At 40.3% G+C, this 18,683-nt stretch overlaps 1 protein-coding gene across 1 annotated transcript in view; it reads right to left on the bottom strand.

The window, feature by feature from the left end:
* The window catches only part of LOC129014715 (multiple C2 and transmembrane domain-containing protein 2-like), a 57,569-nt gene that overhangs the window by 29,885 nt on the left and 9,001 nt on the right, over positions 1–18,683 (bottom strand). Inside the window, exons 2-4 of the mRNA XM_063653150.1 lie at positions 15,165–15,307; positions 14,307–14,383; positions 13,665–13,776 (exon numbers count right to left, since the gene is read on the bottom strand). Of these exons, the coding sequence (XP_063509220.1) occupies positions 13,665–13,776; positions 14,307–14,350 (156 nt within the window). The 5' untranslated portion in view covers positions 14,351–14,383; positions 15,165–15,307. The remainder of the gene's footprint in view (positions 1–13,664; positions 13,777–14,306; positions 14,384–15,164; positions 15,308–18,683) is intronic.

Genomic DNA, 18,683 nt, shown 5'->3' with positions numbered 1-18,683 from the left:
TCAAACATATACAAAGGTAAAGAGAAGAATACAATAAATCTGCATGTACTTAATCACCAGATTTACTGTCTTGCAAATCTTATTTTACCTATGCCTTCGTTCTTTTATGGTTGAAATATCTTAAAGCGAAATCCATATTTGTTTTTACATAACCATCCGGTATGATCACACTCAATGGCGTTAACCATAAGTTGTTTAATCTATGAAATACACAGTGCATATTCACATTTCCCTGATGGTCTCAACCGCTCCCTTTTATGGTTAGTTTGTCTGAGTTGGGATCCCCACGTGATCCACATGCTGCATTTGGTTAGCAGAGTTCATTTACGTTGTCCATTAAATTAGCGAAATGACACAAGCATAGGCTTCTTTATTGAAGGAGAAATAAATGGGCTGAAGAATGTAAATGGTGCCGAGCATCATCGTCGAGCAATGAATTTCTAACACTATATATTCATTCCTGTCATCACTCGCTATATCTTCCAGATCATTCAGACACCAATTTGCTCGGACGCCAGTTAGTCACAATTTATCACAAGAAAGGGTATGTCAGTACCATAGTCATTATACACCAGCTTACCTCATCGAACCCAGGCCACTCCACCACTCTTAATAAGTGACACAACAATGCCACACTAGGTATTTTGATCATTTATGACAACCTTAAACAAAATACATTCAAGAAAACACATATTCCCAAGCTTCATATCTGTATTAGCCCATTTTCATACTGCTATAAAGAACTGCCTGAGACTGGGTCATTCATAAAGGAAAGAGGTTAATTGATTCAGTGCAGCATGGCTGGGGAGGCCTCAGGAAACTTAATCACAGTGGAAGGTGAAGGGGAAGCAAGGCACCTTCTTCACAAGGCGGACAGGAAGGAGAAGTGCCAAGTGAAGTGGAAAGAGCCCCTTATAAAGCCATCAGATCTCGTGAGAACTCACTATCATGAGAACAGCATGGGGGAAACCGCCCCCATGATTCAATTACCTCCACCTGGTATTTCCCTTGACAAGTGGGGGTTATGGGGATTACAATTCAAGATGAGATTTGAGTGGGGACATAAAGTCTAACCATATCAATATCCATGTGGCTTTTCTCTTAAACCCCCCCCACCCCACCCCCTCCCCACACACAGGTTTTGCAGGTGCTGAGACAGAACAGAAGGGGCAAGTGAGGAAAGAATCTTAAAAAGAAATATCCTCTTCTCTGGTGAACATGAGTAATTCCTTCATACTTCATATATATAAATGAGAAAATATGTATAGGAATATTTGAACTATTTCATAAACCTTTATTATTGAATATATGATCATTATGCTTACTATATATAAAAATAACATATTTCAGATATAACATATTCAATAAAGGTTTATGAAACAGTTAAAATTAAGTGATTTTGTGTTGGTCATAAATACACACCATCACAATATATAAATAGATGTATCTGCATATATGCACATATATCTATACATATCTATACAGGTATTGATATACATAATACATTTTATAGCTTATTAGGTACATGGGCTAAAAACTTCTACCTTTAAAACAAAAATGAGATTTTGATTCATATATCCTGCTGCAATTCCTCCTTTTGCTTTTCTTCTTCTTTTTTTTTTTTTTTTGAGACAGAGTCTTGCTCTGTCTCCCAAGCTGGAGTGCAGTGGCATGATGTCTGCTCACTGCAAGCTCCGCCTCCCAGGTTCATGCCATTCTCCTGCCTCAGCCTCCTGAGTAGCTGGGACTACAGGCGCCTGCCACTGCGCACGGCAAATTTTTTTGTATTTTTAGTAGAGATGGGGTTTCGCCATGTTAGCCAGGATGGTCTCGATCTCCTGACCTCGTGATCCGCTCACCTCAGCCTCCCAAAATGCTGGGATTACAGGCATGCGCCACCGTGCCCGGCCTCTTTTTTTCTTCTTAAAATTTGACTTGCCAATCAACAACCGAAAGCATGACCTGTCCCACGGCCATGCTTCAAAGCTCCGGCAGATATATTCCTCCCTAAACACTGCAACTATTTCAAAATCCTTTTTATAAAAACGGGAGTAACGTCCACAAAGGATCAAAGGGCATCCTGCAGTCTGGCAATTGCTTAAGAAGAATGGCAGCACTTCCATGAAATATGCCGTAAAATAATTTTGCGGCTTGGTATGTCCTAATTTCAAACTGGATGTTTATCTTGGAAAGGTTTCTAACCTGTCCATAAAACAGCTCCACTTAGCGCTATAAGCTCTGTAAAAATGGAATCCAAAGCTGGTTATTAAGGGGGCCTAGAGATGGGTTCCATATGGTGGAACAGCATGGGAGGGCAAGGCTGAGGCCTGTGTCAGGTGCAGCTTGGCTGGAGCTCCTGATCTAGACACTCGTTGCATTACACCATCACATCTGTATTCTTGCTTGTCATGTCCCTGGGAAATATCCACTTTCCATCAAAGCTTTTGTCTATCACAGTCGGACTTTGAACATTTTAGCATTTAACGCAGTCATGTTTGATCTGATGGACTTGCTCTCTGCTGTCCAAGATTTTTTCCCTCCTGCTAAAGGGAGGGCAGAAGTATTTATTGCAGAGTTCACAGATAGAAAAGAACACAAGAACTTTATTCTACTTATTACACCCCAAATATTTCTGCACACTACTATCAGGTTATTTCTCTTTTTTTTTTTTTTTTTTTTTTGAGACAGAGTCTGGCTCTGGAGCCCAAGCTGGAGTGCAGTGGCGCTCACTGCAAGCTCTGCCTCCCGGGTTCACGCCATTCTTCTGCCTCAGCCTCCCGAGAAGCTAGGACCACAGGCGCCTGCCACCACATCCAGCTAATTCTTTCGTATTTTTTAGTGGAGACGGGGTTTCACCATGTTTTGCCAGAATGGTCTCAATCTCCTGACCTCGTGATCCACCCGCCTCGGCCTCCCAAAGTGCTGGGATTACAGGCGTGAGCCACCACACCCAGCCAGGTTATTTCTCAAATAAAGTTTCATCTGTGATCCACACATTCTGGAGGAGGTGGGTGTAATTTAAAGAAGTCTCTTAATTACTTTAACATTTCTCTTCCACACTTGATAGGTTTGATGAGGCCTCAGACCAGGGAGTCTGGGGTTGGGGGTGGGGCCTGGGCCATGTAATGTGTGCTTTCTTGCAGAGCTGGGCTCACAAAAATCTTTTGTGCTCTTCAAACAGCCCCCTTTTCCCCCCACAATAAATTGACTCATCTGCACTCGCTCAGCTGAATAGCTTAGGTTTTCATGCCTGTGCCCGAACCTATACATGAAATTTGTCATCTTAATGCAGCCTGGCTTGTGAAAGGAGAGAAGGAAATGACCCATCTCAGGGGAAACCCACCCCACCTGAACTAAAACAGACACCAGGGGATAGTGGAATGTTTCGGGGCCCTGACCCTAATTTCTTAGCAGATACAATGGATACAATACAGTACATCAAGGTTTTGTTATTTTCCTCCTTCCTTCCAAAGGATCAGACCTTTCACTATTTCTATGTTGATTCATTCATCTGCTCTCTCTTTCTCAGCCCCCACCTCACCAAATCCCCACCCATTCTTCTAAAACAGAAAAGGCGACTTCCATCTAAGACCGTGGCTAGTTATTAACAGTGAAAACAAGGTGTGCTGTGCCACTTAGAAACATATTAACTTCTGTAAAAGAGCTTTGGAAACACTAATTTACTTCTCATTCATTCAATCCCAAGGCAGAAAGGGAAGAAACTTTGGAATAAGACTAAAATTATACCCGGTGGATTCAAACAGGTAGAGAATCTTCATAAGTTTCTGATCTAGGAATAGGCTCTAAAAACAGTGACTGTACTGTCATTGCTGGAATACATGAAATGGACTACAGTTTGCTGGCATGCATTATTTGATGTTTTTGGCCTGGGGACATGCTGGGGAGATAGTGATGTGAATTGGCATGGCTGCAAAGGAAACTGAGGGAAGATGGACAGGTCAGCTTGGTGCCTCTTATCTGTCCCAGGCCAGGAAGAGTGGCAGAGAGGTTAAGAGGAAAGAAATCCTAAAAGCAGGGCATGAAGTCAGGAGCTGGAGCCACACCTGTGGCCATCAAAAGCAAGGTTACATTCAAGTAGGCAGCACTCCAGAACTGACTATGCCAAGCAATACCCACGGTATAATTCTCCAAAACACTCTCTTGCATATAACAAAATACCAATCAGCCAACCAATAAAGATGGCAGTAAGAAAAGGCAGGACCAGAGCATACCCACCAGGTGCCAGATAATGTACTGGTGCTCCATACATAGTCCCAGAGACAGCAGTATAAACATACCAGCGTTCCTGCGGTGCAAATACATCCCATTTTCACTCTCATTAATTGTTTTTCCTAAGTCATTGTGGGAAAGTGAGTAGTCAATGGAAACAAATGCATTAAAAAAATCAACTTTGTAAGAAAAGTGAGTAGTAAAGTCAGATTCCAACTATGTTGACCACTGATTTGAAAACTAAGAGAAAACATTGAGCCTATAAAATGTTTCACTGAAATATTCCTTTCAAGCTTTTTCAACATGTAAAACTACTGTTCCTTGTCAACAGCTTTTATTGCATGAGAAGATCCATGCATCCATAGAACAGGCTCCTAGGGAAAATCCTTCTCTGCAGCTCCTCTCTATTACCTGAAGAGGATATTGGACGCATAAATTCTCCTAGAACTACACAGAAATCCTTGCATGAGAATATAAAGAAAACCTTTTAAATTTCCCACATGTAAAAGTCCACAGAAGTGGCGATTTATACTTGTAGATGAAAACAGTATCAGTGGCCAGGTGCGGTGGCTCACGCCTGTAATCCCAGCACTTTGGGAGGCCAAGGTGGGTGGATCATGAGGTCAGGAGATCGAGACCATCCTGGCTGACACGGTGAAACCCCGTCTCTACTCAAAATACAAAAAAATGAGTAGGGCATGGTGGCGGGTGACTGTAGTCCCAGCTACTCGGGAGGCTGAGAGAGGAGAATGGCTTGAACCCGGGAGGCGGAGCTTGCAGTGAGCCGAGATCCAGCCACTGCACTCCAGCCTGGGCAACACAGCGAGACTCCATTTCAAAAAAAAAAAAGTATCAGTTCCAGAAATATGAATAATCTGTGTGTACAAATACATTAGCTATAAAAGCTTTGCATTAAATTTAATATTTTTAAATTATAAGATAAAAATTTTCACTCAATTTTTGTACTTAAAAATTAGATTAAGAAAAGATTTAAAATAATAGTTAAAAATTGCATACCCAATGACTCTCAGATTTTAGGACCAGGAAAATGCTTCTAATGCATTTCCTACTATTTGAAAAATATATATGTGAAGAGATAAAACAACACAACAAAGGCAATGTGATTCAACAGGATTTTCTTTTTGCCATGACCTGTAGGAAGCTAAAGTTAAATGTTGGGCTCATGTGCAGTATAGATTAATTATCTTGCATTTCTTGATTTACTTGTATAATCCTGCTAGCCTTCACTTCTCTATTTTTCTATGTCTATAAAATACTTTATAAGCACCCCTATCCAGGGCTGGGAGTCATGTGAAGCAGTGAGGCACGGGGCTCATCCTCCAGGTTCTGCAAGTGCAGGGCTGCTTCCTCAGCCTGGATGCTTTTTATTTTTATTTTTTATTATTATTATTTTTTTGGACGGAGTCTCCCTCTGTCACCCAGGCTGGGGTGCAGTGGCAAGATTCTTGGCTCACTGCAACCTCTGCCTCCCAGGTTCAAGCAATTCTCCTGCCTCAGCCTCCCAAGTAGCTGGGACTACAGGAATGCACCACCACATCAGTCTAAGTTTTCGTATTTTTAGTAGGGACGGGATTTCATCATGTTGGCCAGGCTGTTCTTGAACTCGTGACCTCAAGGGATCCACCTGACTCAGCCTCCCACAGTGCTGAGGTTATGATTACAGGTATGAGGCATCGTGCCCGGCCCCGGATGCCTTTTTATGTTTTGCACCTAGAGCACCTCACTTGCCTCACCTTAATCCCAGCCCACCTCCATCACTTTAGGGTTAGGAGCCAGAGCCATGGCCTCCAAGGCCTGCCCTTCCTTACATCTCCTGCTTTTTCTCCTATGATTCCCAGCATCTTTCTTTACATCCTAGTACTTCCCAGTGCTTCTCAAACTTGAAGATGCTTGACAGTCACCTGGAGGGCTTGTTCAAAAATGGCTACATCTCATTCCCAGAGTTTCTGATTGAAGAAGTCTAAGATGGGAGCCAGGAGTTGGATTTCTAACTGTTACCAGCTGTGGCTGGTCCAGGGGACACACTGGAAAGCAAGCTGTTTAGAGCCCTACATAAATAGTTTGGAGCTCTTACCATATGCCACATTATTTTATCCTGAAATGTTTCCATTCATGTCATCCCCCTTCTCATTTGATGAGATTCATTCCAGTCTTTTTCTCATCTGAGGGCTTCCCTGAGCCCAACACAGAGACCAGCGTCCAACCCACTCCACCCACCTGCAAGGCCAGGATAATGGTCTCATTGCACCCTTTGAATACCCCCGTCACTAATTCTCATCTCTCCTACCTGCTCATCAATTCTGATGACTAAGTCCAATTCATCTTCGTATCCAAGGATAGGTTCTACCACAAGAGTATGTGCTTAATGAGAGGTTTTGGGGCAAAATTGAGTCGAACATAATTGAGAGGAGAGATTTGATGAGATGTTAAGGAAGACAGTCCCTCTGTCCCTCTGGTATGGAGTACATACAAGCTTTGAAAGTTCTGATAAATTGATAGCTTCACCTAAACATGGCTACAGTTTCCTGGAAGGAGAAAAGCCTCTAGAAGTCATTCTGTCCAGGTTAACACTGACCTCGACTTCATAATAAGACATCAGAAGGATCAAGGTTAAGACATTCAGCAGTGGGTCAGTGCGGTGCCACATTTAGATTGATTGATTGATGACAGATGAAATAGAGGTAGATGACAGATAGAGACAGGTAGATAGATTAGCTACATTAGATCATAGATGGAAAACAGACAAGCAAACAGTGATAGGTGTATAAGCACATAGACAAATGTGGCTGTTTTGAGTATGCAAGTCTCCAGTCCTTTGAGTTTAACCAAGAAAATAAAAAGGCAAAAGTTGTTACTAGGAGTGGGCATTTGAATTCAGTTAAGAATGTATGAAAACAAAAAAACAGTACAACAAACAAAAAGCACTTTATTAATTGAGGAATAATTCCAGATACAACACACTTCTTTTAATCCCTCAAATGGACCATATTTCCTCCTGCAAGAGGGTTTTTCTTATACTACTTCCTGGGCTGACACAGAAATAAGACATGTGAGTTCAATTAGAGAAAGTGGGACAGTGAGAGAGTGCATTTACCTAGAAGACGACAGAAGTGGCATCTTTGAGTAGCTCCTTTTCAACCCCAAAATACATGACTACAGACAAAGCAATCAGAAAACTTCCTCCTGGTTGCCACCTGGACTCTGGACACAGAACAGTTCATTTGAGAGAGGGGGCGACAGAGAGAGAGGAGAGAGGAGAGAGGAGGGAGAGGAGAAGTGGTGGGGGAAGACGGGAGGGGAAGAGGGAGAGAGGGGAGGGGAAGAGGGAGAGAGGGGAGGGGAAGAGGGAGAGGGGAGGGGAAGAGGGAGAGGGGAGGGGAAGAGGGAGAGGGGAGGGGAAGAGGGAGAGAGGGGAGGGGAAGAGGGAGAGAGGGGAGGGGAAGAGGGAGAGAGGGGAGGGGAAGAGGGAGAGAGGGGAGGGGAAGAGGGAGAGAGGGGAGGGGAAGAGGGAGAGAGGGGAGGGGAAGAGGGAGAGAGGGGAGGGGAAGAGGGAGAGAGGGGAGGGGAAGAGGGAGAGAGGGGAGGGGAAGAGGGAGAGAGGAGAAGGGAAGAGGGAGAGACGGGAGGGGAAGAGGGAGAGAAGGGAGGGGAAGAGAAGGGAAGGGGAGGAGGAGAGAGGAGTAGGGGAGAGAGGGGAAGGGGGAGGGGTGAGGGGGAGAGGGAAAGAATCTACAAAGGCCATTCAGGAGAGAGAGGAGGGGAAGAGGGAGAGAAGGGAGGGAGGGGGGAGAGGGTAAGGGGGAGGGGGAAGGGAGAAGGGGAGAGGGAGAAGGGGAAGGAGGAGAGGGAGCATAGGAGGGGAGGGGGAGTAGGAGGGCGAGAGGGGAGGGGAGGGGGAGGAGGGAGTAGGAAGGGAGAAGGAGAGATGGGAAGGGGGAGAGGGAGAGGGGAAGCATGATTGAGTCCCTCCAAATTCTATGACTGTCCTCTCATTGCACGTAGCCAGGTGGAGACCTGGTGATAGGAGTGCCTAGAGAATGTAGCTTGCAGAGGTCAGCCTTTGCAATAACAGAGAGGAACCAGAATAAAACAATATAAAACCAAACAGGCCAACAATGGGCACTACTAGTTAATTAATTTCATACAGAAAAAAAAGTTACGCTAGTATAGGTCATGTTTCTTACTTTAGACAGCAGACATATTGATACACACAACAGTGGTCAAAAGAGAGGTTATGTAAGAGTATGTACTTATCTCAGTGAAAATGCATCTAAAGTAAAGAAAATCCATAACCAAATAGCCATTGTAGTCAGAGACAACACCTATACACACCCAAATAATAGCCAAGGGGTGTGGTGTGTGTGTGTGTGTGAGAGAGAGAGAATATGTGCAAAGTTTCTGAACACAATCAGTAATTTGTCAAAGCCATTTTTTATCATTGCTTTTTTTTCTTTATATTAGACTATTTGATGTGAGATAAATAACCATTGTTAATATTTTTTAGCTCTCTAATTGTTACACAAATTAGAAAAGACAGAAATAAGGTTTGGAAACAGATCTAGTCACACCAAAGATTGTATATAGTAAATACATAAAGAGAACTAGGTGTCTAACTCAACCCTATTAAATCAAATTCCCAATTCTTATTTAAATGCCCATTTTAAAAAGCTTTTGGGTGAAACCTGAACCTATTTTTAAAGACAATCTCATTGTATTTACTATGTTGAAATCCAGGACAGAATAGTTAGAAAACAGTGGGGGAGGGGGGAGGGATAGCATTGGGAGATATACCTAATGCTAGATGACGAGTTAGTGGGTGCAGCACACCAGCATGGCACATGTACACATATGTAACTTACCTGCACATTGCGCACATGTACCATAAAACCTAAAGTACAATAATAACAATAATAATAATAATAAAAATAAAAATAAATAAAATAAAATAAAATAAAATAAAAATGAAAACAGTTGAAAAAATAATCTACAAAGGCCATTCAGGAACCTTTTGGGTGATGCAAAATCATAAATTTATGGCATTAAGAAGCAGTTACCTAAAGTTATTATAAGAAAAAGATTCTAGATTCTAAGTTATTATAAGAAAAAGCCAATGATATTTTTAGGTAATACATTACTTAGGACGAGTAAAATTTTCAATACTCATAGCTAAGTAACCTTCCGTATGTCAAATTATTACATAATATTAAATACAATGTGGAAATCCTGAACTAGAACCTTATAGTTTAAAAATACCAAAAGATAGGCCGACCAGGGTCTTTTAACAATTTTACAAATTGTTAATCAAGTGTCTATAAAGTCTCCATTTCCATAAGCCAAATTAGACACCACCTGACTTTTCTCTTTAAAACTGCACATTCTCAGAAGCAAAAAGTCAACATAATTGAAATTTCTAGCAAAATGTAACTTGCATACCTTGAATAAGAGCATAAGTAGCTTTCAAAAGTAAATAAAGTGAACTTTATTTATCTAGGATTTTATTAAATATGTACACTCAGGATGGGCATGTATTACGTCCCTGCACCCAGTGCACTGAAGTCAAATTCGCGAAACTACCATGATGGCAAAAAAAGACAAACAGCTCAGTTCTAACACACAGCTCTGAAGTGTACATATAAATACTGCTCTCCGGGATCTTCTGTTCCCTTCATATTTTTGATGACTTTATCCAGGCCGTCAACATTTTTTCTATCCCTCCTCATTCCTTTGGCCATTCTTCCATAACCTCTCCTGTCCTCCCTAGATGCCACTATTCTCCCAGCTCACTATTTTTCTTTCTAGCCTTTATGTTCTTCCACAAACTGCCAGTGCTCTTCCACAGACCAAAGCGCCCTAACTAAAGATGGTTATGGTTGTGCAGTACCAGTGTTTCAGTGCAGCGGCAGAATCAATAAATGAGAAAACACTGCTTTGTCAGGCTCCACCAAAGCATTCTGGGAAACTTCACTGCTTTGGGTGGTTACAGAAACTTTTTTTTTTTTTTTTTTTTTTTGAGACGGAGTCTCGCTCTGTCGCCCAGGCTGGAGTGCAGTGGTGCTACTGGATATTAATATCAAGGTTTTTGGTGGGGGGGTTTTTTGCGTATTTTCCCGGAACAGTGACAGATCTTTTCACCCAAACCAATCACCAAAATTAATTACCATCTTTCAGGTACACAGGGCCATTTAGGGCCCTTTGACGGATAGTAACTCATTTGATTTTTTTTTCTTTTTGAGATGGAGTCTTGCTCTGTCGCCCAGGCTGGAGTGCAGTGTCTCAATCTCGGCTCACTGCAAGCTCCACCTCCCGGGTTCACGCCATTCTCCTGCCTCAGCCTCCCGAGTAGCTGGGACTACAGGTGCCCGCCACCACGCCCGGCTAATTTTTTGTATTTTTTAGTAGAGACGGGGTTTCACCATGTTAGCCAGGATGGTCTTGATCTCCTGACCTCGTGATCCCCCCACCTCGGCCTCCCAAAGTGCTGGGATTACAGGCATGAGCCACTGCGCCTGGCCTTACTTGATTTTTTATAACAACTATACAAGATAAAGCATGTAAAGAAATTAACGGAAAATGACTATTCCTATTCACTTCCTACAGTGCTACCAACTACCATATATTGAGTGTTTCTACCCAATTCCAAGCACCATATTTGATAATTTCAATCTTCACAACCCTATAAAACAGACACCCTTTTTATCCTTGTTTCACATATGAGGAAGTTACAGCTTAGAGAGTTTAAATAATTCTTTTCATTCACCAGACCACTGGTGGAGCTAGGATTCAAACCCAGGCAGTCTGAGAATAGAGCTCATAATTTTAGCTACTATTTTTTTAATTTTTGCTATGCAAAAACACAGAACTGTCAGCCTTCCAGCCAGTGTCTTCCCTTCTGCCTGCACCATTCTCATATACATTTAAGTCCCTGGACACAAGGGTAAATTCATAAACATTTTGCACATACTGAGATTTTTGTCAGCTTGGTTCTAAAGCAACAAAGCCTACCTCAAAGATGATTGGAAGAAAAATGGATAAAGAGCTGAGAATCTAAACAGAAATCTCTGAACCAGAGTTTAAATTATAATGGAAATTTATAAACAAATTATCTCATTCAAATAATCTACTGATTTCCAGTCCCAAGTGCTAGTCATTCTCACTTAAAATCACCAATATAAAAATGTTTTAATGATTAACTCAAACTAAATGAAAAGAACTAAGAATCTGATAATCTATTATACCCCAAGGGCTCACAATGTGCACTGTTAGCTGAATAACCACACATGGCCCAGAATAAAGTGTTCCTCAATTAATTTTCTTTGATCAAATATATAAATGGAAAAAAAACTACCAATCAGAACAGGAAAGACTAGGCAGAGTTTTCTATATTTCCATTATATATATATAATATACATTTATCTCCATATGTGTATATATATGTATTCATATATGTGTGTATATATGTATATATGGATGTGTATATACATGTGTCCATATATATACACATACATATATATTTATCTCCATATCCACATTTATGGAGATAAATATATGTGTATGTGTATGTATATATGGAGATAAATATATGTTTGTATATATAAATATATGTGTATATATGGAGATAAATACGTACATATGTATATATATGAAGATAAATACGTGTGTATATATAGGAGATAAATATGTGTGTATATATGGAGATAAATATATATGTGTGTGTATATATATATGGACATAAATATGTGTGTGTGTGTATATATATGGGGATAAAAATACATTTGTGTGTATATATATTATCAATATATTGTATACTAGGCTTCTGCCAGACAAAGACCAAAGAAAATAAGGAAGCACACGAGTGAGCGGACAGCACAGATATTCTGACAAAGTCTTCAACATGAGAGGTGAGGGAGTCAGAGGAAACCAGGCCCACATTAAGAGGAAACTGTGGTGTTCTTAAGCCCTGAAAAGATAGTCTCTTTGAGATCTTTTACAAAATCAACTCCAAGCTGTATCTAGTATTAACTATTCTGCAATTTGAAATAAATTGAAACTAAAATGGCATTATGTTAAAACTCCAAATTTTGGCAATATTGAATATCTTTTAAGTGTAAATATTACTGTTAAACATAATCTAATATGCTATAGAAAAATTCACAAAGGCAGTCATTTGAATATGCAGCTATTTTCATGGAGAAATCAATTACCTTTAGAAACCTCACTTGAATATATAAGAAATTTTTTGAAGATAACAGCTGGCAAGTTGTCAACCACATGACAAATGATACCTATTTACATTACGTGCTATAACCTGGCCCCCAGCTGAAGTCACCGGTCACCTACTGTACACACTGACACTGAACCCAGAGTCATAGATGCAGCAGCAATGCTGTCAAGACTAAGAAGCTAAAGAAAATCCCTCCTTCTTTAGGTGGAATGAGAAAAAATGCTTTTATTTTCAACATTAATTTAAGACATTTTAACACTAAAATCTCTTTTAATGAGGTCCCAAGTGTCAACAATGCCACTTTTGAAAAACAAGTAATAAAAGGAATTCAAATTAAAAATAGCAGATATTTAGTTGAGTCTTTGAAAAGGCAATTGAAAAGTCACACTACAGTTTTCCTACTGCTTTAACCTATCTTCTATGAGTTTACTAGTAAATCAGTCATGATTTTCATCATGAAAAACTACAACTAAAAGCGTTAAGTGATGTCAAAATGAAAAATATTCTCCCCATCCACCCCACTGCCTCAATTCAAGAGGCATTACTGGAGACCTAATTATAAATAGGTTTTATATTTTTACATTGGACTATAAACATGCTAAATTATAACACATCTTAAAAAGCAGGTACTTTAATTGGCTTTAAAAATACTTTTCAAATAAGTCATAATCAAAGATGCTTTTGTTCTAGTATAGCCTTAGAATTATAAAATATAATCCCAAATAAAATAAGATTATGATTTGTATCCACATTTTTGCTCATAAGAAGAGTCCCAATCATATTGTGACAAAATCTAATGCTTCACTGATGTTACAGACATCTTTGATAGGTACTATATCAACTAGAAATTTCCATGTACTAGACCAGTGAACATTAAAATTTGTATCTTCTCAAAAGAACTCCCAATGGAAAACTTGGTAGCTAAAAGTAAAAAAAGAAAGAAGAAATCAAAATGCTGCAAATGTATGCCCGATCATCTTAATAACACAAAAGAAATAATTCCTTAACGAGTTTCCTTTCCAGTGCTTCAAAAAATAGCACTGTATTAAAAAACAGATATTTTAAGACTCCATAATATGTTTCACCCCCCTAAAATAATTGCAAAAATAATCAGTCATCTGCTAGCTATCAAAGGACACTTGCAATGAGCTGCTTACACAGGACAAAATGAGCCGTTTCAAAAGATACTCACATGTCTCTTGAAATCACCCTGTTTTACCACTAGGTTCAAATTTAAGATGATCACTCCCATGTCATCTTCTAAACTGTTTGGATCTTCCAGTTTTAAAATATGTTCAGTTGTTCTAAAAGCAAAAAGCAACAAATAATGCTACCATGTATTACAGGATTGTATTGACCTACACGCATCAGGAGCTTATGGTAAAAGTCTCCTACCTCTGAATAAGGATTAGACACAATGTTAAGAAAGCACAAAATTTAGTGAAAATAAAACAATTATATTCAGGGTAGAGAACCTGTTTGGCATTGTTTAATTCAACAGTTGGTTAACTGACCCCCCTCCCCTACCACCCAAATAAAATGTAAACACTTGTTTTAATTTTAAGTTAGGTTAATGAAACTGAGTATTAACAAATGAAAGTATGAAATCCAATACACACTTTGCATTATAAAATACTTAACATCTGACAAATATATTTGGCACCTAGAAAGCAAAAATCCTTAAAAATACACTGAGAGTTATAACACTTTAAAGCTCTCTTTCATTTGTTCAGATATGATGTTTTTGTCATTTGACCTCAACAGCACCATTTAACATTATCATGAGTTCCCTCTAAAATTCATCAATAACAATTACAAAGTAAAACTACGGTACCTGTTAAGCTCAAGATCACTGAGAATGACAAATGCAGGACCCATGAAATCAGATGTGGTTAAATCTCAATCATATACCTACAAAGAGGGCAGAGGTCAATAACACATTATTATAGTAAAACAACCGAGTTTATCAAATTATTAACAAATGCAATAGGTTGGAAATTTTGAAATCACTCTTTCAGATCCTGAAATACTTTGCATAGTATAGTTAAAGAGAAATTTAGTCAAGCCAATGCAGAGAACAAAATTATTCAATCTTGCCCACTTTGCCTACTATGATCAAAATAACAGCAACAATTTCTTTTAAGGCAGTATTTATACCCATTGAAATGTTATGCACAATGGACCACGCTCTGTAGTTTAAATAGCCTGTCATTAAAATTTAGCATTTTCCACAGTGAGCAGATCTGCCAATTAAATAGAAATTTGCTAAATTTTCTATAGCAATCTCATCCTGCACTCAACTCATGCAGTTTTAACCCAGATGTTGTAGCAATTGGTGCTTACAACTGGTGGCTTGAAGCTCTGTTAAGTATAAAGATATTCCTAATGAGAAAGGCTTTAGTACTTGTCGCCACGGCACTACCAGTAATAATTCTTCCACATTTGGTAGATTTAAATACAATCAATGTATATATATAGATATTATTTTCACTCTGATTTTCACTGGAGTACATCTCATTGAAGAGAAGCATAGAGTTTCAACAAACAGTATAAGGAATTTCTCCTATATTAACATTTTAAATCTGGCCTAATAAAATAATTAATTTTGGCAAGTTCACTTCTAAGAGGACATGAGAAACTGCTGAGAAATGTTTTTAATAAAGGAGCAGATTTAAAAGCCGTCTGTGATTACCTTCACATGTAGCTTTTGATCAAGGCTTTGTACTGGCAATACAACTATCTCATCCCAAACTGGGTTCAAGTTCTTATATATGACTTTACTTTTGTACAGCACCTTCCCAGTCAGCTTAAATTTCACATAAGGATCACTTGTGCCTTTAAAAGAAAAAGGAAACAAGACAGAATTTAAAAATACATGTAAAAGCCTGGGACCTTCACTAAATAAAGATCCTTTCCCCACTCCCCAGGCTAATGTCTCCCTGCACAGAGATTAAAGGCCTCAAAGGTGGAGGATGGAGGGAGACATAAAACAATTTGGGGTAAATGAATGATTCTTTTTTCCCTTTAGTGGTAGAATATAAATGGGCTTCTTGAACATTTTTTTTTGTTTCATTGTGGGTAGGTCACCCCTATACTACTCGCAAAAATTCAAGAAGTAAAATCCACCAGCACCAGCTAACAGGGTCAGAAGTCCTGGAGAGAAGCCGCCCCTCCTAGGAACCGCAGCAAGTCAATGAAAAGTGAAAGAAATCAGTTTCAAACATTTCGCCAGATGGCTGATTCAACAGAATCCTGTACTTGAAAATATAATCATAATAAATAAATCTCTGGAATCACTGGCTCAAAACAAGGCACAATGGGGCTACAAGTGAAACTGGAGGCATAGGGATTAAATTGACAAAGTTGCCATTCTTTGCTGCCTCCCCACCCCTGCACTAAAGCAGCCAACATTGTCTCCACCAGGCCAGCTGAACTCCACATCAGCCAGGGCCTCACCTGGCCGCAGCACCGACACCGCTGATCCGCCCGGCTCCTCCCTGGGAACTTTGAAACAGATGCCAAAAGGGCCGGGCACAGTGGCTCACGCCTGTAATCCCAGCACTTTGGGAGGCCGAGCTGGGCGGATTCACGAGATCAGGAGATCGAGGCCATCCTGGCTAACAAGGTGAAAACCCATCTCTACTAACAATACAAAAAAATTAGCCAGGCATGGTGGCGGGCGCCCGTAGTCCCAGCTACTGGGGAGGCTGAGGCAGGAGAATGGCGTGAATCCGGGAGGTGGAGCTCGCAGTGAGCTGAGATCGCGCCACTGCGCTCCAGCCTGGGCGATAGAGCGAGACTCCGTAAAAAAAAAAAAAAAAATTAATAATGTCCCTCCAGTTACTCTGCCCAAAGCAAAAAGAAGGGCTGATGGCAGACCCTCCTCCACGCTTTTCAGATCAATCAAAGTTAAAAAAAAAATGCCCCAAACATAATACATGAATTATGTATTGTGTGTGTGTTACATGCATGTGCGTCTCAGGCTACAATGCTTGGAATACACTTGTTCATTACTACCTAGTGAACAGTGGGTGAAGAAGGCGCAAATGAATGAGCAATCTCCTTAATGAGGAAATAAATGAAGGCCAGCTGATAACGCTACAAAGAAAGAAAATCTAACTTGGGGAGTTATGATACTATAGTTAATTTTGAAACACGGCACAGTGACTAAGCATAAAAAGACCAACAGCCCCAGTCTGTTCACTGATATCTCCCCTGTGCCTTGGACAGTACCCAAGGTAGGTCCCCAGAATATTTATTGAAATGAATTGCTGATATCAACCTCAAGCCAATATAGTCTAACAATATTATATCAAAAGTTACTTAGGCTACTCTGTCACAACATTTATCAAATCATTAGTATCCATCATGCATTATCACTTCCATCTTTTATTTTTTCAGCTCCTTTTAATATTTCTATTTAGCTCCAGTACTAAATATTACTGAAAATGCAATGCACTACATTTCCCAGGTATTTGAACTGAAATTAACATCGCTATGAAGTAAAATAGCAGCCATGGTTTAAAGCCTTACTAGACTAAGTAAAGGCACAATTTTGAGAAGTCACCCTTCCAGTATTGCAAGGGTACTAACTTTAAACAAAAATTAAATCAGCTGCGAATATACACATATACATAGTCAAATCTCACATTTTAAGTTTGATAACATAGGAGTAGAAGCCCATCAGTCTTTATTTTAAACTTGGACATGCACATGTGGACGCATGCACACACACACACACATGTTGTGTTCAGGGGCAGTTCTGAGAAGAACAGTAAAAATGAACGCATTCACAGCCATTCAGTGAAATGCTCACTAGTGACAGTGCGATCCGCCCACCCCCTCCCTCTTACAGCAAAAGAGAACACCTCTGGGGAGGCCGACTTACACAATCATTCTGATATATATATATGTATATACATATACATATATATACATATATATATATACACATATATATATACATCAAAAAGTGGGGGAAAACTATAATAAAAAGAGGCCTTTAATTAAATGAAATTACCACTCTGGGATCAGGTCTTCATGCTTGTCAGCGTACTCTCAAAATAATCATCTCAAAACTAGGCCTCGGTGGTGTCAGTTTCTCACAGGCAAGGCATACTGGGTAATCCCCAGGCATTTTGACAACTACATAATGTTCAAACTGTTCCATGCGTGAATGGTGGCAGTTGTGTGAAAGAAAATATTGATGTCTGGAATTAATAGGAAAAGGGACCGGGGTTTACAAAGCCAAACAAGGAAAGAGGGTGTCAAGTTAGTGCCGTGTTAATTGTTAGGGAAAATTTGAGAGAGGGGGAGCACATTGTGATTTTCTCTCGGAGCCTAAGTGCCTCACTGTCACAGAAGTGACATCTCAACTAGGCAGCTTCTGAAAAGGGGTCGGCCACTCAGGAATGCAACTCCCAGATTATACAAATGATGAGTGACACCTGAATGGGTGGACTTTAACCTTGTTCACTGGGAGCTTCAGACACAATGAGGCTCTTGTAGTAGTGTGGTACTCGGTGAGGAGAATGAAGCCAGGAGTCCAGAGACAGTGCCTCTATTCTGGGGCAGTCACCAATTCTGCCATTTGGACCTGAAGGAGTCCCTCAGCCTCAGACGTAGACTGATTATCAAGATGTTATGCATTCATGGCCTGAGTGTCCTGCTCCATTCCAAACACACAGCAGTACATATATATATATATACACACACACACATATATATGCTGAGCAAAACTAACAGCCAGTCATCAGTCCTCTAAAAATGTTGCACCCACTTCCCTTCCTAATGACTATGTGTGACAGCCCTTGTTTCTACTCTTGCTCACTGACACCACGGGTCATCAAGTCTCCCTCGATGCTGCATCTGTCAGGCATGCTAATGTGCCACAAACAGCTTCTGGCCATTTCTGAGCATGGCTCCGTGCTGAGCACTCCAGGAGGTTACAAAGTGCATTCATCCCAGATCCTGCTCTTCTTCACCTAAGGGGCAGCAGGCAACCCAGAAATATACCACGAAGTCCAAGACAGAAGTGTCCCAACAGAAGTGAATCTGGGAGCCCGGCGTGGTGGCTCATGCCTGTAATCCCAGCACTTTGGAAGGCTGAGGCCGGTGGATCACAAGGTCAGGAGATCGAGACCATCCTGGTTAACACAGTGAAACCCCAGTCTCTACTAAAAATACAAAAAAAAAAAAAAAAAAAATTAGC

This window comes from Pongo pygmaeus, chromosome 16 (genome assembly GCF_028885625.2).
Source record: "Pongo pygmaeus isolate AG05252 chromosome 16, NHGRI_mPonPyg2-v2.0_pri, whole genome shotgun sequence".
NCBI lineage: Eukaryota > Metazoa > Chordata > Mammalia > Primates > Hominidae > Pongo > Pongo pygmaeus.
Note: the sequence above shows the minus strand (reverse complement) of the source record. Positions and strands in the feature narration are given on the sequence as shown.